Here is a 26700-nt window from a genome sequence, read left to right on the forward strand (position 1 = left end):
CTGAACTTTGACCACGTGACTGCCACGGTCGTGTGAAAAACGGGACAGAAATCACTATTTTCAGAACGCCGAATGGTCACAACGGAACGAACGGTTGTAAGTTCAAGGATACCTGGGTTTGGTTTCCCTGCTCCTTACGCCTTTACGATGAGTCCTCCTTAAACGACGGTGCCTGGACTTGAACTCAGGGCAGGAGGCCGAAAAACCCAAAGCACGCACAGCTTTCACTTCCTCTGACTTGTGACTCCGATTTCCGTTGTTTCAGTTGAAAAGGTCATTTTTGGTAACTGGGGCCCAGCGGTGACTCATCTTCGGTTGCAAGGCGTCCAATCTATAGGGGAAAAGAATCTATAGGGAGAAGAAGGCCGTGAGAAATTGGGCCTATTTGACCCCGATACAAGACAGTCCTCAACTTACAACCGTTTCGTTTAGCGACCGTCCAAAGTTACAACGGCTCTGTGAAAGCGGCTTACGTCCACTGCAGCATTCCTAAGGTGACATGAGCTCCAAGTTTCGGTGGCTTCGCCGTTTCAGTTGTTAAGTGAGTTCGCCCCCCCGTTTTGCGACCTTTCCTGCCATGGCTGTTGAGCGAATCGTTGCATTTGTTAAACTGGTAATACGGTTGTTAAGTGAAACTAATCAAGGAGAGAAGCAACTTAGAACTGAGGAGAAACTTCCTGACAGTTAGAACAATTAATCAGTGGAACAGAAGTTGCCTCCAGAAGTTGTGAATGCCCCAACACTGGAAGTCTTTAAGAAGATGTTGGATAGCCATCTGTCTGAAACGGTATAGGGTTTCCTGCCTAGGCAGGGGGTTGGACTAGAAGACCTCCAAGGTCCCTTCCAACTCTGCTATTGTATTGTATTGAATACCACTTCCTTATGGACTTCGCTCGTCAGAACATTGCAAAAAGGGACCCTGTGACCGTCGTAAATACGAGTCAATTGCCAAACTCTGAATTTTGATCACATGAAGATGGGGTTGCAAGCAATGGTCGTAAGCGTGAAAAACGGTCATAAGTCATTTTTTTTCATTGCCGTTGTAACTTTCAATGGGCACTAAACATAAGTCAAGGACCTGGGCCAGCAAATTTGTTTTGAAAAGTCGGCAACCCAAGTGTGTTTCACACTGTTGAACACAATCCCGCCTACACAGCTAGTCCTCGACTTACAATGGTTCATTTAGTGACAGTTCAAAGTTACGATGACTCTGTAAAAGTGACTTATGACCGTTTTTCACCCTTACGACCATTTGAGCATCCCCATTTTCATGTAATCAAAATTCAAACTCTTGGCAACTGAGTCATAATTTTTTTTTCAAGTTTGATTTGTTCTATTTATGTAACATCCAATTTCCATCAAACAGTGTGTGTTCTGGGTACAATTTTACAACTTAAGTAGTCATATTGTATATTTCTGTTGTTATCATTCCTTGCCATCATATTAATAATATAATAACATAATAATATAGTAACATTGGTGTCTAACATTTGACTCAACTGTCTCATAATTATGACGGTCACATGTCCCCTTACAACTTAAGTAGTCATATTGTATATTTCTGTTGTTATCATTCCTTGCCATCATATTAATAATATAATAACATAATAATATAGTAACATTGGTGTCTAACATTTGACTCAACTGTCTCATAATTATGACGGTCACATGTCCCCTTTTGCGACCCTGAGCAGCAAAGTCAACAGGGGAATCCTGATTCACTTAAAAACTCATTTAACAAATGCAATGATTCACTTAACAACGGTGGCAAGAAAAGTCGTAACGAGGGGCAAACTCACTCGGAAAATGTTTCTCTTAGCAACGTAGATTTTGGGTTCAATTGTGGTCGTAACTACAGAACTATACAGGCTCTATAAATTCTCTAAATAAATAAATATAAGAAAAATCAACAGCAAGGCAAAAGTTCCAAGCCAACAGCTATTCAGAGTACAATTTCCAGCTAAAACTGAAAAACACAAAACTCTGTACAGTTTTGTGTACAGTTACATTCAGTACGAGTTTGTGTGACTTCTCCTTGTGCAAACAAATGGAGGCAAAATTTCCTTTTCCCACCAGGTTCATTTTTCAGGATCCAACTTTTTTTTAAAAAAAAATTACACCCTTCGAGTTTATAGCCAGCCAGCACTTTTCTTGCACTGTTTGCAAATACTTAGTAAAGAATCAAGAGTTGTACCAGGAAACGTGACAACGGAAGAAAACCACACCCAGATTACGGAACTGAGAAAAAAACCAGAAGTTTTGCTTCGCAAATTGAACTTCGTAAGGCCCATGGAGATAGACCCCCGCAAACAAGCTAAGAAGGAAACAAAAAGACCACAAGACACATATCAACGGCCAGATAAGCAGGGATTGACACCAGACAAACAACCAAGCAGAAAACAAGAGTCTCATCAAGAAACTGCCAAGCAGAAGACACACGTCATTACTAATACAAGTGCAAACATTATTGTATATAAAGAGGGGGGGGGGGACCCACACTTCCCTGCACTGATGAAATGTCTGCAAGAAAATACCAAGTTGAGAGAGCATCAAAGACTCCACAGTCCTCCTCACTCCCCCCTCCTCCTCCTTACTCCTCCCTTCTAGCATTGATGATGTTACCTAGTTGGGTCATGGAATGTCTGCAAGAAAGCAACCAAACTCAGAGAGCACCAAAGACCCCATAGGTCTCCCACCTCCTCCTCCTCTTCCTCCTCCTCCTCCTCCTCCCTTCTATCATTGATGATGTTACCTAGATGGGTCATGAAAACGTCTGCAAGAAAACAACCAAGTTTAGAGAGCACCAAGGACTCTACACTTCAATTCCGAGCTATAAGTACTCTAGTCTACTCATTCCCACATATTCTTCCCCTCTTTCATATGGAGTGTTTACAGTACCTGAACGTATTGTTTAGTCACAGAAACCCAGATAAAGAGGGATTTACACCGGGCAACAATCAAGCAGAAAACAATACCTCAATCAAGGAAGTACCAAGAAGAAAACCACACCCCACCAACAGTGGCAGGGCAAGCTATTATATATATATGTATAAAAACAGGGAGCAAACCTCGCCCTCCCTAGCACTGATGATATTCCCTAGTTGGGCCATGAGACGTCTGCAAGCCAACAACCAATCTGAGAAACTGCCATGGGTCGCACAAAAGAGAAACTCAGATAAGCAGGGATTAACACCAGACAAAGCACCAAGCTAGGGGGACATGGTGACTGAATGGCTAAGTGGCTGAGCTTGTCGATCAGAAAGGTCAGCAGTTCAGCGGTTCGAATCCCTAGTGCGGCCTAAGGGAGTGAGCTCCTGTGACTTGTTCCTACTTCTGCCAACCTAGCAGTTCAAAAGCATGTAAAAAATGTAAGTAGAAATATAGGAACCACCTTTGGTGGGAAGGGAACAGCGTTCCGTGCGCCTTTGGTGTTGAGTCCTGCTGGCCACAGGACCACGGAGACGTCTTCGGACAGAGCTGGCTCTTCGGCTTTGAAACGGAGATGAGCACCGCCCCCTAGAGTCAGGAAGGACTAGCACATATGTGCGAGGGGAACCTTTAGCTTTACCTTAAAGCACCAAGCCAAAAGCAAGACCCTAATCCAGAGACTACCAAGGAGAAAATTACACCACCATCAACACAGGCGGGGCAAGCTATCATGTAGAAATATGTACACCGATGGTTCTATTCTATTCCTTATTCTCTTCTTTTCTCTTCCATTCCTATTCCTATATTTCTATTCCTAGAATAGAAAATGAAGGAAGGAAGGAAGGAAGGAAGGAAGGAAGGAAGGAAGGAGAAAGAAAGAAAGAAAGAAAGAAAGAAAGAAAGAAAGAAAGAAAGAAGAAGGAAGGAAGGAAGGAGAGAAGGAGAGAGAAAGAAAGAAAGAAAGAAAGAAAGAAAGAAGGAAGGAAGGAAGGAAGGAAGGAAGGAAGGAAGGAAGGCAAGAAAGGCCCAAACAGGCTGAATTATTCCCCAGGCTGGGGGGGGGGGTTAGTTTTGGAATTTATTGCTGTTGTGAGCTACCATGAATTGTGTTTTTAGATTAGCAGTGAATGAAAGGATGACTCAATCAATTGGAGAGAAACAGAAACAGAAATAGAAACAGAAACAGAAAGAAAGAAAGAAAAACATGACTTAAACAAGCTGAATTATTCCCCAGAGAACCCAAAAGGCTGGGGTGGGGGGGGTGGGGGGGGTTAGTTCTGAATTTTATTGTTGTTGTGAGCTACCATGAATTGTGTTTTTAGATTAGCAGTGAATGAAAAGATGACTCAATCAATTGGAGAGAAACAGAAACAGAGAGAGAAACGAAGGAAGGAAAGAAAGAAAGAAGGAAGGAAGGAAGGAAAGAAAGAAGGAAAGAAGGAAGGAAGGAAGGAAGGAAGGAAGGAAGGAAGGAAGGAAGGAAGGAAGGAAGGAAGGAAGGAAGGAAGGAAGGAGTGTTCAAGAAAACCACCAAGCTCAGGGAAGAGCAGCCTGCTTCTTTGTTTGTCTATATGCCCACAAGCCACTCTGGACTCTGCTGAAAAGTCACCAAAAGAAATTAAAAACAGAATAAAATGGAATAAAAGTTGGGAAAACTCCAGCCACCTAAAAAACTCTTTGTATCGACTGAAGCAGCAGAAATCTACTCCAATGCACTTATCGGACTAAGAACACCCAGCTGGCAAAAACTAAAAATCATCAACCTAATTAATAAAGCAACACAAGCAGTCCTCGATGTATGACCACAATCCAGTCCAGAACTTACGTTGCTAAGGAAGACCTTTGTTAAGCGAGTTTTGCCCCATTTCACGACTTTTCTCACTGCCTTTGTTAAGCAAATCACTGCCGTTCTTAAATGAGTAGCCCGGTTGTTAAGTGAATCCAGCTTCCCCCTCGACTTTGCTGTTCGGAAGGTCGCCAAAGGAGATCACATGACACACACCCCACCCAGGACATGGCGACCGTCATAAGTATGAACCGGTTGCCAAGCACCCAAATGTAAATCAGGTGACCATGGGGATGGTGAAAAGGTCTGTGAGAAATGACCCTAAGGCATTTTTTTCAGTGCCGTAGTAACTTTGAAACCATTGCTAAATGGACTTTTGTAAATCAAGGACTACCTGTAAGAGTAACGTTCTACATTTAGGCAACAAAAACGGAATGCACAGGTACAGTACTATAGATGATACCTTGCTCAACAGTAGTAACTGTGAAAGGGATCTTGGAATCCTAGTGGACAACCATTTAAATAGGAGCCAGCCGTGGGCAGCAGCTGCCAAAAAAGCCAACACAGTTCTAGGCTGCATCAACAGAGGGAGAGAATCAAGACCACATGAAGAGTTAATGCCACTTTATAAGGCCTTGATAAGGCCACACTTGGAATACGGCATTCAGTTCTGGTCGCCACGATGTAAAAAAGATGTGGAGACTCTAGAAAGAGTGCAGAGAAGAGCAACAAAGAGGATTAGGGGAGTGGAGATTAAAACATATGAAGAACGGTTGCAGGAACTGGGCATGTCTAGTTTAATAGAAAGAAGGACTAGGGGAGACATGATAGAAGTCTTCCAATACCTCAGGGGTTGCCACAAAGAAGAGGGAGTCAAACTATTCTCCAAGGCACCTGAGGGCAGGACAAGAAGCAATGGGTGGAAATTAATCAAGAGAGAAGCAACTTAGAACTGAGGAGAAACTTCCTGACAGTCAGAACAATGAATCAGTGGAACAGAAGTTGCCTCCAGAAGTTGTGAATGCCCCAACACTGGAAATCTTTGAGAAGATGTTGGATAACCATTTGTCTGAAACGGTATAGGATTTCCTGCCTAGGCAGGGGGTTGGACTAGAAGACCTCCAAGGTCCCTTCCAACTCTGCCATTGTATTGTATTGTATCTAAATACCCATATGCACACGTGACCCCCGTACTTCCTTCTCCCCCCCATGCATTTGCACACGACCCCCCCATGCCCCATTTTGGGCCTAGCAGGCCTCCCAAGACCAAAAACAGGCCACGGGGGAGGGGGGGAAACACCGCACACTCCCCGCTCCCACTTTTGGGCCTAGCAGGCCTCCCTGAAGCCTCTTGAGACCAAAAACGGGCCACTGGGGGGGGGTCGCACTCCCCTCAGCCCGTTTTGGGCCTAGTAGGCCCCTCTGAAGCCTCGTGGGACCAGAAACGCTCCCCCTCCCCCAGTGCACATCTCCCGCATGTGGCAGAGACCCAAAAATCAGCTGGCCGGCGGGAGGTGCGCGCAAGCGCGGTGGAGCTAAGGTGGGGTGAGGACTCAGATGCCCATAAGAGAGGCCACAAGTGGCACGGGTGGCATTGGTTGCCATCACAGGTCAAGGCTATGGAGACACAGATAAAAAATAGTTAGGGTATGATAGTGAAGAAAAGGGAAATGGGAAATTGTAAGTATAAAATTGTATCCTGGCTTGTGGGGATATCATCCCGAAAATAAACCAGTTGAGAGGTGAAAAGAGATAACCACAACAGAAGAAAAGGAAAGGAGGAGAGGAGGAGAGAGGAAAGGGAAGGGAAGGAAGGAAGAGGAAAGGAGAAGAAGGCTGGAAGGGATAGAAAGAGAAGGAGAGAGGGTAGGAGGGGGAAGAAGAGAGTAGGGGAGAGGCAAGGGAGGAAGGGAAGGGAGAAGAGAAGAGGAAGGAAGGAAGTAGAGAAGAGAGGGAGGGAGAAAAGAAAAGAAAGGTAGGGTAGTGATAACACACTACCTTTATATGGAAAAACAAATATGTAAAAGTGATAAATAAAAATAAGAATTGTAACTACGTATGTGAATGGATGCCTGTAACCGTATGTAAGAGATTAAAAATAAATAAATAAACTTTTTTTAAAAAAGGCTCTGGTTTTCCCAGTTGCAATGGATGGCGGTGAAAGTTGAACCATAAGGAAGGCTGAGCGTCAAAGAATGGAGGCCTTTGAACTCTGGTGCTGGAGAAAACACCTGCGAGTCCCTTGGAGTGCAAGGCGATCCAACCAGTCAGTCCTAGAGGAGATCCACCCTGGCTGCTCTTTAGAAGAGGAAACTCAAGTACTTTGGCCACCTGATGAGAAGGAAGAAGGACTCCCTGGAGAAGAGCCTCATGCTGGGAAAGATGGAGGGCAAAAGAATAAGAAGGGACGGTAGAGAAGGAGGGGGCTGAATGGAGTCACCGAAGCAGCCGGCGAGAGCTTCAATGGACTCCAGAGGTTGGGAGAGGACAGGAAGGCCTGGGGGAATGTGGTCCATGGGTCGGACACGACTTCGCAGCTAACAACAACAAATGATGCTTTGCCACTAAAGCCAAAGCAACATGGATTATTTAGGCAACAGGAGAAATTTGTGAGTGGAAGGGACACAAGTGAGACACCAAACACGCTCAGGAATTGTGAGTTGTGAAGGGTCAGACACAACTTCGCAACTAACAACAACAAGAGAGTTAAACCTGCATCTATTTGGTGCCTGGAAACTTTGAAAAAGTCAGGAATTACAGAGTCCTGAAGAGATGAAATTCTCCTCCAAATTGAGGCTCAGTGGCTGGCCACCATCACACAGGGCCCCACGGTGGGCTGGGGACCCCCCTCCAACTGTCTGCAGCCCCCTCCCACCATTACAGCCGGGCAAAAATCCCACCCATAAGGTGGAGGAGGAACAGGCTCCCCTTAAAACTGGACCCACCTCTGCTTTTCCCTGGTGGAGGGTGGGAAATGAGATGATGGGAGTTCCATGACAAACAGACACTTGAAAGCAACAATCCAAACTGTAGTTAGGGAGTTTGCAACTGGTGGGGTTAAGGGGGGGGGGCGTTGTGGACTTGGAGGTCCCTGGGCAAAGGGAGAGGAGGGTGGATGGACCCTTCCCCTTTAAGGTTGAAGTTCATCAGTCCCCACCCACCCACCCCACTCCCCTTCCAGCCCTTCTCTTGCATGCCAGAGCTGAGAAGAAGCCCCAGGGGGATCTTGCCCCCTGTCTGCCTAGGGGCGTGGGGGTGGGGTGGAGAGGAGGGTGCATGCCAGAGAGGGACTAACACCGCCAGGCCCCTAGCAAGGCATATACACATACACACACAGACATACACACACACAAACACAAAAAGAGACACATGCAAACACAAACACCAAACACACACAGACACACATACACACACACCTGGGACCGCAGGAAGCCCGCGGGGTCGGCCAGCCAGGCCCCCTTTGGGGAGGGGAGGAAGTGACTGGGGGGGGACAAAACTCTTGGGGAGGGGAGCAGAGATCTAGCCCTCCCTCCCACTCACCCACCCCCAGGCGGCCTGGGCCTCCCGCCCCGACCTGCAAAACTTGCAAGCTCCGCTATGGGACGGGAGGGACGCCAGCCCCTTTTCCCGGGCGGGGAGGGGGAGATTGCAAAGAAGGAGGGGGGGTAAAGTGGGGTGGGGGGGTCCCGCAAGACTGACCTCCAGACCCGGCAGGGAAACCGCTCCGCCGCTCCCAGGAAAACGAAAGCCAACCGGCGGAGAGGAGGAGCAGCGGCGGCGGCAGCGCTCAGCACGCGCCTTCCGCCTCCGAGCCCGGGCAGAGGGAATCCCCGTGACGTCACGGGGCCGGGTCTCCTCTCTCTCTCCCCCCCCCTTCCCGTAACCGACCCCGCAAGCAGTCCGGAGTGACGCCCCTTCACGGCCAAATCCCCGGAAGCAGAGCCGAGCCGGATTAGCCGGCAAGCGGCTTTTCCGGGCTCGTTTTTTAAATGTTTCTTTCTCTATCTCAGCTCCGAGATCACCTGGTGGTCCCCCGTCCCAATCCAGATTCCAGCCTCTCCCGCTGCTATTGGGGAGGGGGGGCTGCACTTTGGGGGAGCAACTGCCTTTTTCTCAGTCCGAAAGGAGGCAACGGGGAAGAGAGGCTGGGAGTCCTCCAATTAAGGGCTGCGATGGAGCCCCAAATTTCCGTCGCTAAGCAAGGCGGTCGTTCGGTGAGTTTCGACCCATTTTTGCCACAGTTGTTAAGTGAATCACAGGCCGGGTCTTCTCCCACGGTGTCCCCCTGAGGTCTTGAAAGCTGCCGAGGATGGGCTTTGTAATACCCGAAACATGGTTTTTGTAATACCCTGGCTAATTCTTAATTCTATTGATAAAAAATACAGTATATTTTCCCTTTATCACAGTTTGCATATTTCACAACATACCCTATAGAGCATCTTGGCCACTTTAAGACTTGTGGACTTCAACTCCCAGAATTCCTCAGCCAGCTTTGCTTGAAGTCCACAAGTCTTAAAGTAGCCAAGGTTGCTGGCTGAGGAATTCTGGGAGTTGAAGTCTACAGGTCTTAAAGTGGCCAAGGTTAGAGACCCCTGCTATAGAGCAATGTGTGTGGACTACAACTCCCAGAATTCCACAGCAGCCATGCTGGCTGAGGAATTCTGGGAGTTGAAGTCCACAAGTCTTAAAGTAGCCAAGGTTAGAGACCCCTGCTATAGACCCCTGCTATAGACCAATATGTATAGGTCGGTAACTGTGAACTATCTTGAAAGACTGTGGGCCGGGATTTTGCTGGCGAGGACTTCACAGAAAATTAAATAAAAGGGGTTTTATTGGGACGAGGATTCAGCTTCGTGCGGGAATCTGTACTTTGTTGAGGATCCACTGGGAATTCTCCTCGGATAAAATCTGTTTTTCTTTAGTGGAGTCGGTGAGTAGCAACCATTAAAACCCTTTCTGCCATCCATACGGATAGTCCTCGACTTACGACCACAATTGTGGGACAGAGTTTTTCCATTGCTAAGCAAGGCGGTTTGTTAAGAGAATCTCACCCGATTTTATAACTGGGGGGGAGGGGCACAGCAAAGCAAATCACTGTGGTTTTTAAGTGAATTGTGTGGTTGTTAAGTGAATCATGTGGTCATTAAGCGAATCCAGGTTCCCCCACTGACTTCGCTTGCGACAGGTTCGCGAATGGCAATTACGTGACGTTGGCCAATGGCCTGAATTTCAATCCTGTGACCTGGCGATGCTGGGACAGTCGTAAGTGCGAGGAACGATGGCACATCCGTTTTTTCACTTGGAACCGTCACTAAAGGAGTGGTTGTAAGTCGAGGACTACCAGTGTTCTGGGAGTTGAAGTTCACACAAGTTGCTAAGGTTGAAAAATACCACTCTAATAAGCAACAGTTTTTTACAGGTGGTCCTCGACTTACAACCACAATTGAGCCCCAAATATCTGTCGCTAAGTGAGACATTTGTTAAGTGAGTTTTGCCTCATTTTACGACCTTCCTATTCACAGTCGTTCAGGGACTCATTGCAGCTGTGAAGTGAGCAGCACGGTTGTTTAAGCGAATCTGGCTTTTACACACACACCCCTCCCAATACAGCAGCTTGGAAGATCAAGCAAGACGTCTGTTCCCAAGGAATTCTGGGAGAGGTAGTTTTGCAGGCACACTGGAAATTCGGCTGGTTCTCGGGGAGGACAGGCCATTGTCTCCTCTAGTTACGCTCTCTAGCACAGAGCTGCTTGAAGCATCCTCTCTAGATGGCCATGGGGCTCCCCACAAATCCCAGTTCTTCTCCTGGAGAAGATTCTCCATCATGGGGTGCAAGAGTTGGTAGAGCTTGCATGCATAGCTAGCATTTTGCAAGTAGAGCTAGCATGCCGTGGGTTGGGTTGGGTTGGGTTGGGTTGGGTTGAGTTGGATTGGGTTGCCTGGGCACCCATGACCAAACCAGCTCCATTCCTGGAACTAATGGATAAACCAAGTCTTTCAGGGGAGGAACTCAGACGCAACCATATCTTGCTCAACTAACTCATGAAGTGCCTTTCTTAATGGCTACTCTTCAACCCAACCATGATCTACTATGGCCCTCTTCCTACAACATCCCAGTTTCTGGAGTCGGAGAAAGAAACGTGAGAGAGGGAAATATCCATAACTGTTTTATGGGGAGGATCACGAGGTCAGGGAGGAGGACCAGATCTTGGTGGCTTCAAATCTTGCCTTGGTCTTCAAACCCAACCAAGGATTATGGACTCAGATTACAAGGCTCTCCTTTTTCCACCTTTCCACCCATCTTCACAGGTCCATGGTTAAAATCAGCACACGTATCCACATAGACCTCCTCTGATGGCTACCCTTCAACCCAACCATGATCTACTATGGCCCTCTTGGCTGCATCATAAAAACAGGAAAAGAAGGACCGAAAGGACGTTGGGGAGCCAATGTTTTTCAACCTGGGCTACTTTTAAGATGGGTGGACTTCATCTCTCAGAATTCCCCAGTTTCTCTGAGGAATTCTGGGAGTTGATCCACGCATCTTAAAAGCAGAAAGTTGGAAAAACACTGATCAACCCAATCTGTTCACAGTGTAATTATTCATCCTAAGGATGCAATTTAAGGCCATCCCAGTTTTGGGGGGTGTCAGAAAAAAACAGGGAAAGTCAACCCAAGGACCCCCCTCCCTTTGGCCTCCTCCCCCTGAGGCTACCCTCCTCCTACCCCCCCTCAGAAAGCACAAGTCCCTGTTTCCATCACAACCTTTTCTTTGGCACCAGGGAAAACAAAGCTTTGCAGAAATGTCTATCACTCAATGTCCTTTCCCATCCATTCCTTCCCCGGAAATGGTGGACCATGAAATCCAGCCGTGGGAGATGGAAAAAGCAGGGTCTGCAACCAGATCTCTTTCTGAAGGGTGCTTGGTGCCCTCTGAGCTTGGTGGTTTTCTTGCAGACTTCATTACTAAACACGGTAATATCAGTGTGTCAGGCCTGCAGCCATCTTTTCTTGTGGGTCTTTGGCCTGTCACACTTTCTATTATTCTGCTATGCATTTTCTATGGTGGGAAAATGGGAGAGGGGATTGTACAGAGTTAGATGATATGTAGCCATAACAAGATTCTTTCTAGGAAGCCAAGGTCATCCTTTGTCTCTGCACCGCTGCACCTGACCGGAACTGGATGGGTGGAAGCTGCCAGCATGGCAGAGGAAGATTGGACCATGGGATGGGCTTATGGGTGTGGGGGCAAGATCTTGAACTTTCAACTGGGTGGGGAAAACTGGGAAGCTTTCAGATTCGGGTTTTCCCAGATGTGCCAGCATGGCTCTCTTCATCAATTGGAACTTTGAGGAATCCTTTGCCTGGGACTCTGATTTACTTTTGGATGCTATTTGGAACCCTGACACAGTGCTAAAGGGACTGAGAAAGAGGAGGCCCGTGGGGTCCCTGGTGCTCTCTGAGCTTGGCTGTTTTCTTGCAGACATCTCACAACCAAGCTAGGTAACATCATCAATAGAGGAAGGGAGAGGGCTTTGCAGAAAGGAGGAGAAAGTGGGGAGGAGGAGGAAGAGGAAGAGGGAGGAGGAGAAAGAACTAGAAGGAGAGGAGGACTGTGGGGTCCTTGGTGCTCTCTGAGCTTGGCTGATTTCTTGCAGGGAAGCAGAGGAGGGGAAGGGAGGGGGAGGGGGAGGGGGAGGACAATGATGACAACAATGACTTCAGGGTCCCTTCCTTTGTGCTCTCTGAGCTTAGCTTTTTACTTGCAGACATCTCATTACCAAACTACATAACATCATCCATGCTAGATCTTTTTCTCCCACCAATCATTCCACGGCAGGTTCCTTGTCCAAATCAGCAATACAGATCCCGAATTAAAGGTGCAAAAGAGCCCTCTTTAAGAGCTTGCTGGTGCTTGACAAAACTCCCCTAGGTTTCTTTGGCATAGGCGAGAACGCAAAGGGCAAAGAGGGGGGGTGAAGCCCTTCTCTCCCCACGTTTTGGGACAAAGCGACCCCTGCCCCGTGGAAGGGCAAAGGTGAAAGATAGTTTGTCCCCCAAAAGGCACTTCCGAGGTGGCTGAGATATGGCTTTCAAGGCCACAGGTTTCCTTCTTCCGCATTCTTCCCCTCAGGGCCACTTCAACTGTCCTCTCCTCGGAATTTATCCGAATTCTTTCGGCAGCTCCCCATTTCGGGAACCACTTGGTCCAGTCCCTGCCCTCCAAGGAGGCTGACCCCCAGTGCTTTAGGGACTGGGTTGGAAGCCAGCCAAGGATGGAGCAAGATGCCGCTGGCGGTCAGCCTTTCAGCCGGATCCCTTCGCAAGAGGCACCGGATAAGGCACTGGGCCTTGGGCGAGAGGTCGCCCGGAACCGTAAAACGTCCGCGACAGATCTTGCCAAACAATGAGATGGGCTTGGTGCCCTGGAAGGGATAGCAGCCCACTAGCAGAGTGTAGAGGGCCACCCCTAGGCTCCAGATATCAGCTGCTTTTCCAGAGTAGGAGCCCTTGAAGCTGAGGATTTCGGGACCCACATAAGCTGGGCAGCCATGCTTGTCCATCAAGGCGTCATCGTTGCCCAGTAGGACCTGGGCATCTTCCAGGTTCTCCAGCAGCAACTTGGACCTGGAAAAACCAAAGGTAGAAGTACAGGTTAGGCGACACCTGGCTCAAAAACAGTCACTGGGAGAGGGATCTTGGGAGTCTTAATGGACTTAATCCCTTAAACATGAGCCAGCCGTGTGCAGCGGCAGCCAAAAAGGCCAACGGGATCCTTGGTTGCATAAACAGAGGCACAGAATCAAAATCACATAAAGGATTAGTAGCGCTTTATAAAGCCTTAGTAAGGCCACACCTGGAATCCTGCAACCCATTTTGGTCACCACTGTTAAGTAATTATGCTCCCTGTTAGGAGAGCGAGTATGCAGAGAAGCCTAATGAGAGTGGTATGGAATAACACGCACAAACCAGCATACAGAGACACTAAATAGTATAAAAATATCGTAGTTTACTATGTAGACATATAGAGTATTCAGAATCCGGTTAACAGTCCAAGTCATACACGGTTCAGTCATTCAGTTATCAATATTCTCAGTCTAACACACAAAGTACAGCTAAACAGTAGCAAACCACAATACCTCAAAATACACGGACCAGCTTCTAACAAAACAGAGAGAGATCTAACAGCCATTCTGGCTCCCTCTTATGGCTGCTTGAGGTAACAAACCAATTACATCTCTGAATCATTTAAAGTAACAGTAAAGTAATCATAGCTTATATACATTGCCAAGCCAAGCCTAGGGTTACATCCCTAACAACCACATTACAAAAAAGATGTAGAAACTTTGGAAAAAGTGCAGAGAAGAGCAACAAAGAGGATTAAAGGCCTGGAGACTAAAACATATGAACAAGGGTTGCAGAAATTGAGTATGAACAGTCTAGAGAAAAAAAAGGTCTAGGAGGGACAGGAAAGCAGTACTCCAGTATTTGAGGGGCTGCCATAAAGAAGGGGGGATCCGTCCTCCTATTCTCCAAAGCACCTGAAGGAAGGAGAAAAGGCAATGGATGGAAGCTAATCAAGGAGAGAAGCAACCTGGAATTAAGGAGAAACTTCTTAACAGTGAGGACAATTAACCAGTGGAACAGCTTGCCACCAGAACCTGTGGGTGCTCTATTACTGGAACTTTTTAAGAAGAGTCTGGACAGCCATTTGTCTGAAATGGTATATGTTTTCCTGCCTGAGTAAGGGCTGGACTAGAAGACCTCCAAGGTCCCTTCCAACTCTATTCTGACTGAAAGGGAGAATCAAGTTCAGAGATCAGCTCCAAAAGGTTGAACAGGAGTCATTGGGAATCCGTACCCCAGATTCTGTGGAATTCAGAAAAATCAGAATCCTGCAACCGCGATGAATAAAGTGTCTTTTGGATCATTTTAAAAGGAAATCCGGGCTGTTATTGCTTATTGTTATTTATTATGGAGCTTCTTGACTTAATATGAACCAGTTATCATCTGAATTTTGATCATGTGACTATGGCGATGCTGCAACAGTTGTTGCATTGTGTGAAAAATGGTCGCAGTCCCTTTCTTCAGTGCCGTTGTAACTTTGAGCGGTCACTAAATGAACTCGTTTAAGTGTTTTAACCCTACATTCGGCATGAATGTCATAAAAATAAGATAGAAGTGAGCTAAGGGCCTCTTCCAGTCTTGTCAGTTATTTTGCTCATTTGTTTGTGTGTTTGTTTATAAAATTGATTCCAGTTATTCCAGGGAGATGCTGGAATTAGAAATATGACGCACTAAATGGTGGGATATTGAATTTAACAGCTGGAATGGTAAAGCGTTCAAATGGGCCAGAGAACACACAGTTGTAGTTGATTGGTTGGAGAGTGCTGACTCTGGCATGAGGCAATCTATGATAGGATTGGTTCTTGGGTGTAAAAGGGGAGTTTCCCTTTTTTTCCTGCCTTTTTTGTCTTTCCTGTACGCTCTGTAACTGAGGTTCCAGAGTGCTGGATCATGCCTGAGGCAATCTCTGTTATGATTGGTTGCTGGGTGTAAAGAGGGTGTTCCCCTTTCCCCCCACCTTTTTTCTCCTGTGTACTCTGTAGGTGGCTTGATTTACCGTATTTTTCAGAGTATAAGATGCACCTTTTTCCCTCAAAAAAGAGGGTGAAAATCTGGGTGTGTCTTATACACCGAATACATCGTTTTTGGCCTCCCGAAACCCCACCCCCCCTTTGCAAAAATGGCCATGCATAGCCTTTAGGAGGCTTCCAGAGTGCTCCTGGGGGCTGGGGAAGGACAAAAATAAGCAAAAATGGGCAGTTTTTTGCTTGTTTTTGCCCCGCCCAATCCCCAGGAGCACTCTACAAGCCTCCTAAAGGCTATGCATGCTCTTTTTTTGACAAAAAACACACCTGTTTTTGTGAAAAACGAGCCTCTTTTGGGAGGTCTGCAGAGTGCAAAAACTTTTTTTTATAAATTTGCCTCTTCAAAATTTTGTTGTGTCTTATACTCCAATGCGTCTTATACTCCAAAAATATGGTACCTCATGAGGTTCCAGAGGCCTGGCTCACGCATGAGGCAATCTACGCTATGATTGGTTGCCACAAGCATAAAGGGGGTGTTTCCCTTTTCCCCCCGCCTTTTTTCTTCTGCGTGCTTTACCTCATGATTTGATTTACCTCATGAGATTCCTGACTCTCTTGGCTGCTATAAATCTAAATGTAAAATAGATTTATTTATCTAAAATTACAAGTTTGTGTCAATGTCTCTGACTGCGCAATTCCCTGACAATTAGACTTTATCTTCTTTTAATGACCCCATAATCCCTTGTGGGGTGGAGTCTGGGCAACTGAATGGAGCTAGTTTACTGGCCAGATGCCCTTCCTGTCGCCAATGCGGAGTTTTACTTCAGCAGATATATTCTTCATTGTGCCCAGAGAGAGAAATATCTGCCTCTACCTAGGATTGAACTCACAGCCTCCTGATTCTGATGGGAGAATTCCACCTCTACGCCACTGCACCACCCCTTCCCTGACAATTAGACTGAAATACGCTAAAGGGGAGGTGTGTTAATTGGACACCTCACTGCAATTACAATTTAATTTTAATAATGTCTGAAGGCAAATGAACTGAAATCCAGGATTTTTCTGCAGCAACTTTTTCTGTGGTTCTGTGGAAATCGGCTGGTCTTTTCGATTCTCACCGTTCTCGATCCGCGAAGACAAACTTCCTCAGTTTGATGTCTCGGAGGACGATGCCGTGCTGGTGGCAGTGGGCGACAGCTTCGGCCATTTGTCGGAAGAGAGCGATCGCCTCTGACTCTGGCACACGCTTGCGCCGCCTCACCAGGTCATGCATATTGTCCTTCCCGGGCTCAAAAAAGATGTAAACATTCTGGTCTCCCACGATGACCTCGGCCACCCGGGCAATGCTGGGGTGCGAGGGGAGAGCAGCGTATGGCACCATCACTTCGGGGTAGCTCTTCGTGGGATAAACCTGGAAGGGAAGAGAAAGAGGTGAGAGACAAGGTCAGGTGGCAGAATTATCTGGGGGTAAGACGGGCGGCCTATAAATTTGATTGATGAGAGAGAGAGAGAGAGAGAAGAGAAGAGATAGATGATAGACACAGACAGACAAATAGACAGACTGACAGACAGAATATAGATAAATAGAGTAGGTAGGTACTAGTAGGTAGGTGGATGGATGGATGGATGGATGGATGGATGGAGAAAGAGAGAGAGATGAGAGAGAGAGAGAGATGATAGATAAATAGATAGATAGATAGATAGATAGATAGATAGATAGATAGATAGACAGACACACAGACAAATAGACAGAAAGACAGGATATAGATAACTAGTGTAGGTAGGTACTGGTAGGTAAGTAGGTAGATGGAGGAGAGATGATAAATAGTAGATGGATGGATAGAGAGAGAGGGAGATTAGATAGATAGATAGATAGATAGATAGATAGATAGATAGATAGAGATAGATAGATAGATAGATAGATAGATAGATAGATAGATAGATAGATACATACATACATACATCCATACATCCATCCATACATCCATACATACATACATACATATACATAGATAGAGATTGATAGACAGATAGACAGACAGACAGACAGACAAATAGACAGACAAGATATAGATAAATAGTGTAGGTAGGTATTGTTTGGTAGGTAGGTAGATGGAGGAGAGAGAGATGATAGATAGTAGATGGATGGGCGGACAGATGGATGGATGGATGGAAATTAGATAGACAGACAGAGATGATAGCTAGCTAGCTAGCTAGCTAGATAGATAGATAGATAGATAGATAGATAGATAGATAGATAGATAGATAGATAGATAGATAGATATTAGATGACAGACAGATAGATAAGATATAGACAAATAGAGTAGGTAGGTACGGTAGGTAGAGATAGATGGATGGATAGATGGATGGTTGAGAGAGTGATTATGGATAATAGATAGATAGACAGACAAATTAGATTAGATAGATTAGAGAAAGAGAGAGATGACAGAGTACACCTTACCAAAATTTGTATGGCAACAAATTTGTAATGCAAACAATATTTGCATTGAGATAATAAATCTTTGAGTATAGTAACAGTCGAAGGGCCGAGACGTTTGCTAATTATGACTATGTAGCCTTACATTGTCTATTACCTATGCATATGGCTGACTATCATTTTCTCCTCCTTTGCTGAAATGTATAAAGGAACTGCTATAAATTGAGGACTACCTGTATTCTCTTTCCGACAGCCACCCCACGAGGGGAGACTAATTGCATGGCTGACCCAGTTTTCTCTATGTGATGATTGCATCCGTGCAAGGATCTTGTTCCGGATCTGTCACATTCAACAACTAAAACCTTACACATTTATTCTTTTCCTGGGTCTGCTTATGGTTGCTGGGGGATTCTGGGAGTTGAAGTCCGCACGTTTGAAAGAGGCTGTTCTGAGCGAGGCTTCCCAAGAGCCTGAAGCAAACGCCTCGTCCCGACAAAAACCCCTTTTATTAATTTCCTGGGAATTCTGCTCATTCCCATCCAGCAAAGTCTTTCAAGGGAGGATTTACGGTCACAGACCTTATCTGGCTTGGAGAGCTGCCAGGCCAATCTCTGCAGAACTTGGGAAGGAGCCTCAGAGAATCACGAACCAATGAAGCGAACTAATGGTCTCCTGCAAACTCCACTCCCCTGTCGCTCCTCTTTTATTTCCTCTGGGAGGGGCCATTCATCCTCCACCTGTGGCCTTACTCCCAAGTCGACCCCTGTTCTTTAGCTGTTCCCTTCGTCTGGCCCCTCTGCGCATGCGCACCCTGGGAACAGGCTCCAGCTGTTCTTCTGCCTCACTGATGTCTGATTCAGAAGGCAGCTGATAACTGTCAGACAGCTCTGGGCCCCGCTCTGCCTCCGACGCAGAGCCCTCGTCCGAGTCTTCCCCAGCCTCCAGGACTGGCCCAGGTTCCTCCCCAACCATCAGTGGCCAAGCTTGAGAAAAACTGCTATCGGACAGGGGTCTCCAACGTTGGCAACTTTAAGCCTGGCGGAATTCAACTCCCAGAATTCCCCAGCCTGGAGTTGAAGTCCACCAGGCTTAAAGTTGCCGAGGTTGGAGACCCCTGGCCTAGACCCACCATCTCTTACCTTGCAAGTCAGCTCTGCTTCGGTGTGTCTGTTCACAGCCCTGTAGGTACGGCCACCTTCTGTGGGCTCCAGAAGGATGTAGGGGCCGATCTGAGTGATGGTCAAACCCCGATCTGTGGCAGGAGGGCACTGAGGCAGGGGTTGGAGGCAGGGAGACGGCCCCGGGAGCTTGTCCCCACGCGGGCGTTTGGGTGCCGAGCCTCCTGCTTTGGACGCTTTCTCAAAGCACAGCCGCCTTTTTGCCACGTGGGCCTCTGCGCGAGGACTTGGCACTAAGAGGCTCATCTGCAAAGAGCACAGAGGAGAGGAAAGGGTTAAGGGCAGTGCGAGGTATTTTAGGTCAAAAAAGTCATGGCTGGCACGGATTCAGATCCTTCTCCTAGTTCTGTGCCTGGCCCTTGCGGTTGTAATTGGAGCTGGGTTGCTTTCTTGCAGACGTTTCATGACCCACCTAGGTAACAGCATCAGCGTGGAAGAGAGTGGGGTTTGCAGGGAGGAGGACGAGGAGGACGAGGAGGACGAGGACGAGGAGGACGAGGAGGATAATGACTGTGGGATCCTTGGTGCCCTCTGAGTTTGGTTTTCTTGCAGACATTTTATGACCCAACTAGATAACATCATCAGTGCTAGAAGGGAATAGGGTTTGCAGAGAGGAGGACGATGACAATGAATGTGGGGTCTCTGAGCTTGGGAATTTTCTTGCAGACATTTTATTATCCAACTAGGGCAGGGTTCGGCAACCTTAAACACTCAAAAGAGCCACAAGTGCCCTAACCGGAAGCCCCCTGTTCAATTCTGGAGCCGACAGGAAGTCCGGTTCCCCCACCATAGAGTCTCTTCCTAGTGTGCCGTCCTTTTTCCTCTGCCAACCGGACGTCCAGTTCCCCCACCATAGAGTCTCCTCCTAGCGCGGCGTCCTTTTTCCTCTCCCTGTCCTAACCGAAAGCCCTATCCATTGTGGAGCCAACCGGCGACAGGGAGCTGCAGCAGAGGGATGAGAGAGCCACATGCGGCTCCGGAGGCGCAGTTTGCTAACCCCTGAACTAGGGAATATCATCAGTAGTGCTGGGTGGAAGAGAATGGGGTTTGTGGTGAGGAGGAGGAAGAGGAGGAGGACTGTGGGGTCCTTGGTGCTCTTTGAGTTTGGTTATTTTCTTGTAGACATTTCATGACCCAGTTGGGGAACATCATTGGTATGGAAGGGAGTGGGGTTTGCAGGGAGGAGGAGGAGGAGGAGGGTGTCCAAAGTCAGGCAACAGCTGGGAAGGTTGTGCCACTGTCAGCGTTGCAGCCGCAGCGGCTGATGTAAAGTTAGAGCAAGTTACTCCTGGCATTGATTCAGGAGACGGAGCCCAAGGCAGCTCCCTCGGCTCCAATCCCAATCTGGATTTCCTGAACAATGGCTGCATTCTTTCGAAGTTACACGGGAAAACGCTCTGACCAATGACCCTTAAAGCCGCCGCTTTCCCCCCGTTTTGCCATAAACAGTGTTCTAGAATCACAGAATAGCAGAATCGGAAGGGACCTTAGAGGTCCTCTAGTCCAACCCCTTATATCCTATATAACAATTCAGACAAGTGCCTGCCCAGTCTCTTCTTTAAAACCTCCACTGATGGAAGCACCCACAACGTCTGGTGGCAAGCAGTTCCACGGGTTGATTGTCCTCCCTGTTAGGAAGTTTCTCCTCAATTCCAGGTTGCTTCTCTCCTGGATTAGTTTCCACCCATTTGCTTCTTGTTTTGCTTTCAGGTGCTTTAGGTAGCATCATCGCCGCTAGTCCTACCTACTTGGTTACTTAATTTGGGTAATGAAACATCTGCAAAAACCCCAACGAAGTCAGAGAGCACCAGGGAGCCCTTCCGGGTTTCCCATCGAAAGCCGCAGCTCTGCCGAAAGGCCAACTCAGGTGCCATTCACCCTCCCCGCACGCAGGTGAGTGAGTCACCCGGGGCATGTCGCAAGAGGCTGGCAAAGCAGCTCACCTTTGCTCACCTGTGGCAAAGTTCCTTCTCACCCCCCAGGTGATCACCGACAAAAAAACAACAATCAGCAGTGTCAGATGCAACAATTGTCCCCCTGCCTTATTTTACTGCGCATCAGCAGTGACTAATCTAAATATAGCTAGTCCTCAATTTACAACAGTTCATTTAATATCTGTCTGAAATTGCAACGGCAGTGGGGGGAAAAACCCTGACTTATGGCCATTTTCCACACTTGTGACCACTACAGCCTCTCCCTGGTCACGGGATCGAAGTTCAAATGCTTGGGAACTGCCTCGTATTTATGACGGTTGCAGTGCTTACGTGATCCCTTTTTGCGACCATCTGACAAGCCAAGTCAGTGGGGAAGACTGATCCACTTAACAACCATGTTACTAACTTCACATCGGCAGTGATCCACTTAATTACTAACTTCACTTGGCAATGATTAACGATCATGTCACTAACTTCGCCTCGGCATCAATCCACTTAACAACCGTGGCAATAAAAGTCGTAAAGTGGGGCAAAACTAACTTAACCGTCTCGCTTAGCAACAGACATTTGGGGGCTCCATCGTAGTCGTAAGTCGAGGACTACCTGTAACAGGCGTTATTAGCGAATCATTTCATGGGGTTTATTTCAAAGTTGCAAAACGGGTTAAATCCTTCTCTAGGGTGCCCCAAAAGTGCCCGATCCCAGCTTGGCCTGGCCTTTGCCCTCTTCCCATGTGCCAAGCACATACCAGGGTGACTCGTACATGGGCGACTCATGGGTGATGGGCCATTGGTGAGCAATGCACCGGGGCTGAATCAGCGACTCCCAATTCTTCCATCCCCACTGAACCATTTGTGCCAGGAGGTAGTTTAGCCCCTTTCCCCCCCCCGCCCAATCTGCCAACCTCTCGGACTGCCAAAACCCAGGCTGACTCAGGATTATGGAGCCTGTAGTCCCCGCTCCTCTCAATTTGAGAATGCACCTGTGGCGCCTCTACCTGGGGAAACACTCCGAGGGGAGGAAAGACTTTTTTTTTGCAAGGGGGGATTTTTTGCCTCTCTCTGAAACCGAGCCCCCTCCCATTCTCCTCCCCACTCCTCAATTCTCCCCCCTCCCCATTTGCGTTTCTTAACCCCCCCCCTCCAAAAAAACCACACCCTGTTAAACCTGCAATTCTGTGAGACTGAGAAAAGGGTCGGCTTCGATGCGGTGGGGGGGGGAGGCGGCTGAATGAACAGGGGACCTCTGAGCATGAACAGAGGGCTCTTTGGGGTGGGGGAGAGAGCCCTTCGCAGATAACGCACCGGAGAGAGGAAGAATTGGGAGAAAACCCCCTACCCGCTGCTTGGAGGGACGCAACGCTTTGTCCTTGCCCCCCCGCCCTCCCCCCCCCCGACATCAGCACCCCAGCTAGTCCACGACCCCCCCCCCCGCTTTCCCCTCCCCTGCTGCCCCTACCTTCGCACCGCAGCAGTGGGTGGCTGGCTGTTCTGCCTTCCTTCGCCCGGAGGAGCGACCCCGAGGAAAGACCCCTGGCAGAGGTGGGGCCGTGGGTCCTCAGCGGCGGCTGGGGGCCATCCTCGCTGTTGCGACCGACCCCGCGGAGCGGCTTTGTCTGAGCCCCGCCGCCGCCGCCGCCGCAGCTCCTGCCCGAGCCGCCGGGATGATGTAACCCCGGCCGCGGCGGGTTGGGCGGCTGGCAGCGCCGCCTTCCCTCCGCCTCCGGCTCCTCCTCGGCCGGCTGATGCGGCGGGCGGCGCGGATTGCAGCAGGGACGGCCGCCGATTGCAGCCCGATTGCGCCAGGGGCTGCGCTGGCGAAGGGGAGGGGCGGGGGGGGGCACCTCCCATCATTCCCAAGCGGCAGGGGGGCTGTTGCGATGGGACTTGGAGTCCTACGGCCCTGATGATTGGGGGTTCCTGCGATGGGACTTGGAGTCCTAAGACACTGGCCATTGGGGGCTGCTGCGATGGGACTTGGAGTCCTACGGCCCTGATGATTGGGGGTTCCTGCGATGGGACTTGGAGTCCTAAGACACTGGCCATTGGGGGCTGCTGCGATGGGACTTGGAGTCCTAAGACACTGGCCATTGGGGGCTGCTGCGATGGGTTTTGGAGTCCTAAGACACTGGCCATTGGGGGCTGCTGCGATGGGACTTGGAGTCCTAAGACACTGGCCATTGGGGGCTGCTGCGATGGGTTTTGGAGTCCTAAGATACTGGCCATTGGGGGCTGCTGCGATGGGACTTGGAGTCCTAAGACACTGGCCATTGGGGGCTGCTGCGATGGGACTTGGAGTCCTAAGACACTGGCCATTGGGGGCTGCTGCGATGAGTTTTGGAGTCCTAAGACACTGGCCATTGGGGGCTGCTGCGATGGGACTTGGAGTCCTAAGACACTGGCCATTGGGGGCTGCTGCGATGGGTTTTGGAGTCCTAAGACACTGGCCATTGGGGGCTGCTGCGATGGGACTTGGAGTCCTAAGACACTAGCCATTGGGGGCTGCTGCGATGGGTTTTGGAGTCCTAAGATACTGGCCATTGGGGGCTGCTGCGATGGGACTTGGAGTCCTAAGACACTGGCCATTGGGGGCTGCTGCGATGGGACTTGGAGTCCTAAGACACTGGCCATTGGGGGCTGCTGCGATGGGTTTTGGAGTCCTAAAATACTGGCCATTGGGGGCTGCTGCGATGGGTTTTGGAGTCCGATGGTCCTGGTGATTGGGGGCTTTTGCGATGGGACTTGAAGTCCTACGACCCTGGCCATTGGGGGATGCTGGGGGATGCTGCGATGGGACTTGGAGTCCTAAGACACTGGCCATTGGGGGCTGCTGCGATGGGATTTGGAGTCCGATGCCCCTGGCGATTGGGGGGTTCCTGCCATGGGATTTGGAGTCCTACGACCCTGTCGATTGGGGGCTCCTGCAAGGAGATGCGGGAATAGAGAGGAGGGGGTTTGCGCAAGCCCCTCCCCTGACCCGCTTCTTTAGAAGAGCCGGAAGCATTAGGGGAGGGGGCTTTGCGCATCCCCCCTCCCCCGAAGCCCCGCGCCTGCTTACAGCAGCCTCAGATCGCCAGGGGCGTCGGACTCCAACTCCCATCCCAGCCCTCTGCACATGCTCAGAGGCCAGGGTGATGCTTGCAAAGGAGAGAGGCGAGAGGCACTGGGATTGGTTAGAATCGGATGAAGCTTGGCTTTGGAAAGGGAGGGAGGGGTGGGAACAAGCGAAAGTGAAAGCCCCAGAGAGTGACGCAACCAAGAAAAGTTTTGCAGTGTTCCACGGCCCCTCCCCCTCGGGAAAGTTGAATTGGGATCAAGGCACCTGACTTAATTCGCTTGGCTTATGCATCATAATGCTGTAAGCCGCCCGGAGTTACCTGTGGGTGAGGTGGGCTGCCCTATGCATTTGCGTGCGTGGGAGAGAGAAAGAGTGTGAAAGAGAGAGAGAGAGAAAATTATATTAACTAGATAGATCAGTGTTTCTCCACCTTCTCCAGCAAGGCTGGCTGGGGAATTCTGGGAGTTGAAGTCCACACACTTTCAAGTCTCCAAGGTGGAGAAACACTAAGATAGATGATGATAAGATGAAAGAGAGAGACAGACAGACAGACAGACCATAACTAGATAGACAGATAGGCAGGCAGACTGATGGATGGATGGATGGATGGAGAGAGAGAGGATATGTATAATCAATCTCTCCCTCTTTCTCATCTCCCTCTCATTTATTTCAGTGTTTCTCCACTTTGGTGACTTGAAAATGTCTGGACTTCAGCTCCCACTTTTATTGGGTGATTTTAAGGTGATCTTCTAATTTTGTAAAGGCCAAAATCCCTGCTTGGTCTGTCCTCATTCTCTCCCTCTCCCTTCCTCCTTTCCTTCCTTCCTTCCTCCCTCCCCCACCCTTCCTCCCCCCCCCTCCCTCCCCTTCCATGTTATTCTGTCTTGAAGGACATTAAATGGAGGCTGGTCTTCATCTAGGACCAAAACAGGAAATATCTTAAACTCCTAAAACAGCAAGTTTGGAAGACACACTAAAGATCATGTAGTCCAGCCCTGTGCCTAAAGGCAGAAAGTCAAGAAAGCCTCCAGTCTCCACCGAAGCTGGCTAGAGAATTCTGGGAGTTAGGGGGAGGCATAGTTGAGAAAAATTGTTCTGTATTTTGCAGGATCCAATCCGAGTCGGTCCCCAGACCTTACTTTTCTGTAAGCTACAATTTGATTTAATCTTCTCTTTGAGACACACACACACACACACACAGAAATATTCTGCCTTAAGGGTCCCTTGCCTGCATTTCTGGGGAATTGACATTTTATAATGTTGGAAGAGATGTCCCTCTGGGTTCAGTTCCAAGTGGGGAAAAAGACACTGGAAACACGGAGACTACTTGGAAAGATGGTTTTTAATAGTGGACAGGACCACATGGTTTGAGATCCTGGGGAGAAAAGGGGGAGAGATGCTGAAAGTGCTGGGTTTTATGCCCTCTCTGGGCTTTTGAATTTGAGCTTGTGTTCTGATTGGTTGTCAGACTCCCAGGGGTCCATGCAGGGGCATCTGTAGGCTGCCCTGAGTCCCAAGCTTGGTTGACTCTTGCTGGGTGATGATGTAAGGAAGGAGCTTTGGACAATTCCTCCTATGGCTTTGCTTGAAGGAGGTAGACCTTTGTTGTGTAGAATAGACTGGCCCAGGCCTTAATGGCCCATCGGCAAAGGTGGGGTACGACTGCGTTTCTGCCTCCCTTTTAGGGGGAAATATTCTGCCCTTTTAATATTTCCTAAAATATTTCATTTTCCAGGAGAGGGGTGGGTTTTAACTTCCTGCAGTAAAATAATAACTTGTTGTAGCCACGAGAGTTAAGATACGAGCGGTGAAATCGATCGAGCGCTACAACATTTGCAAAGCGACCGCAACATAACAGGAAGCAGGAAAGACGGCGGGGTGGCAAACAAGATGCACGTCAAGTAGTTTTCCGATTCCTCTCCTTCGCTCTCCCCACCCACCTAGGGCCCATCTTGTGACCGTTTTCTTTGCCGCTGCACTTTTTGTCACCCTTCTTCAGTAGACCACAACCTACTTCTGGCTAAGCTGGGAAAAAGTGGGACTGACAGCATTCTCATTAGATGGATTTGTAACTGGCTGACAAACCATACTCAATGAGTAGTCTTTAATGGCAGGGCCATCTTAACAGCATTATGGGTCTCCGGCAAAGCAGTCTACTGGGGCCCCTACGACAACTCATGGGAATAAAAATGTAAATGGTTGATAAAATTAAACATATATTTAATAAAGTAGAATAGAGTTGGAAGGGACCTTGGAGGTCTTCTAGTCCAACCCCCAGCCTAGGCAGGAAACCCTACACCACTTTAGTCAAATGGCTATCCAACATCTTCTTAAAGATTTCCAGTGTTGGAGCATTCACAACTTCTGGAGGAAACTTCTGTTCCACTGATTAATTGTTCTCACTGTTAGAAAGTTTCTCCTTAATTCCAGGTTGCTTCTCTCCTTGATTACTTTCCACCCATTGACTCAGAATAGAGCTGGAAGGGACCTTGGAGGTCTTCTAGTCCAACCCCCTGCCTAAGCAGGAAACCCTACACCACTTCAGACAAATGGCTATCCAACATCTTCTTAAAGACTTCCAGTGTTGGGGCATTCACAACTTCTGGAGGCAAGTAGTTCCACTGGTTAATTGTTCTCACTGTCAGGAAATTTCTCCTTAGTTCCAGGTTGCTTCTCTCCTTGATTAGTTTCCACCCATTGCTTAGGTGCTTTGGAGGGTAGCTTGACTGCCTCTTCTTTGTGGCAACCCCTGAGATATTGGAAGACTGCTATCTTGTCTCCCCTAGTC

The 26700-nt window shown here is 48.5% G+C and overlaps 2 protein-coding genes across 4 annotated transcripts in view; both read right to left on the reverse strand.

Moving 5' to 3' along the window:
• The window catches only part of RBCK1 (RANBP2-type and C3HC4-type zinc finger containing 1), a 39207-nt gene extending 30591 nt beyond the window's left edge, over nt 1-8616 (reverse strand). For 2 of the 3 annotated variants that reach the window (XR_014175124.1, XM_081949725.1), the window contains exons 1-2: nt 8414-8616; nt 113-331 (exon numbers count right to left, since the gene is read on the reverse strand). The gene's annotated coding sequence lies outside the window, so the exon portion shown is untranslated. Of the gene's footprint in view, nt 1-112; nt 349-8413 lie in introns of all 3 variants that reach the window. The other variant, XM_081949726.1, reaches the window with a different exon arrangement.
• Nucleotides 8617-12441: 3825 nt separating this feature from the next.
• Nucleotides 12442-22543, reverse strand: TRIB3 (tribbles pseudokinase 3). The gene is made up of 4 exons (XM_081948911.1): nt 22314-22543; nt 18883-19167; nt 16425-16717; nt 12442-13342 (listed from the first exon to the last, which is right to left on the reverse strand). The coding sequence occupies exons 2-4, from the start codon at nt 19165-19167 to the stop codon at nt 12856-12858; spliced, it is 1065 nt and encodes a 354-aa protein (XP_081805037.1). The 5' UTR covers nt 22314-22543; the 3' UTR covers nt 12442-12855.
• Nucleotides 22544-26700: the final 4157 nt, after the last annotated feature.

This window comes from Natrix helvetica, assembly GCF_964273705.1.
Source record: "Natrix helvetica genome assembly, chromosome: 3".
NCBI classification, from domain to species: domain Eukaryota; kingdom Metazoa; phylum Chordata; class Lepidosauria; order Squamata; family Natricidae; genus Natrix; species Natrix helvetica.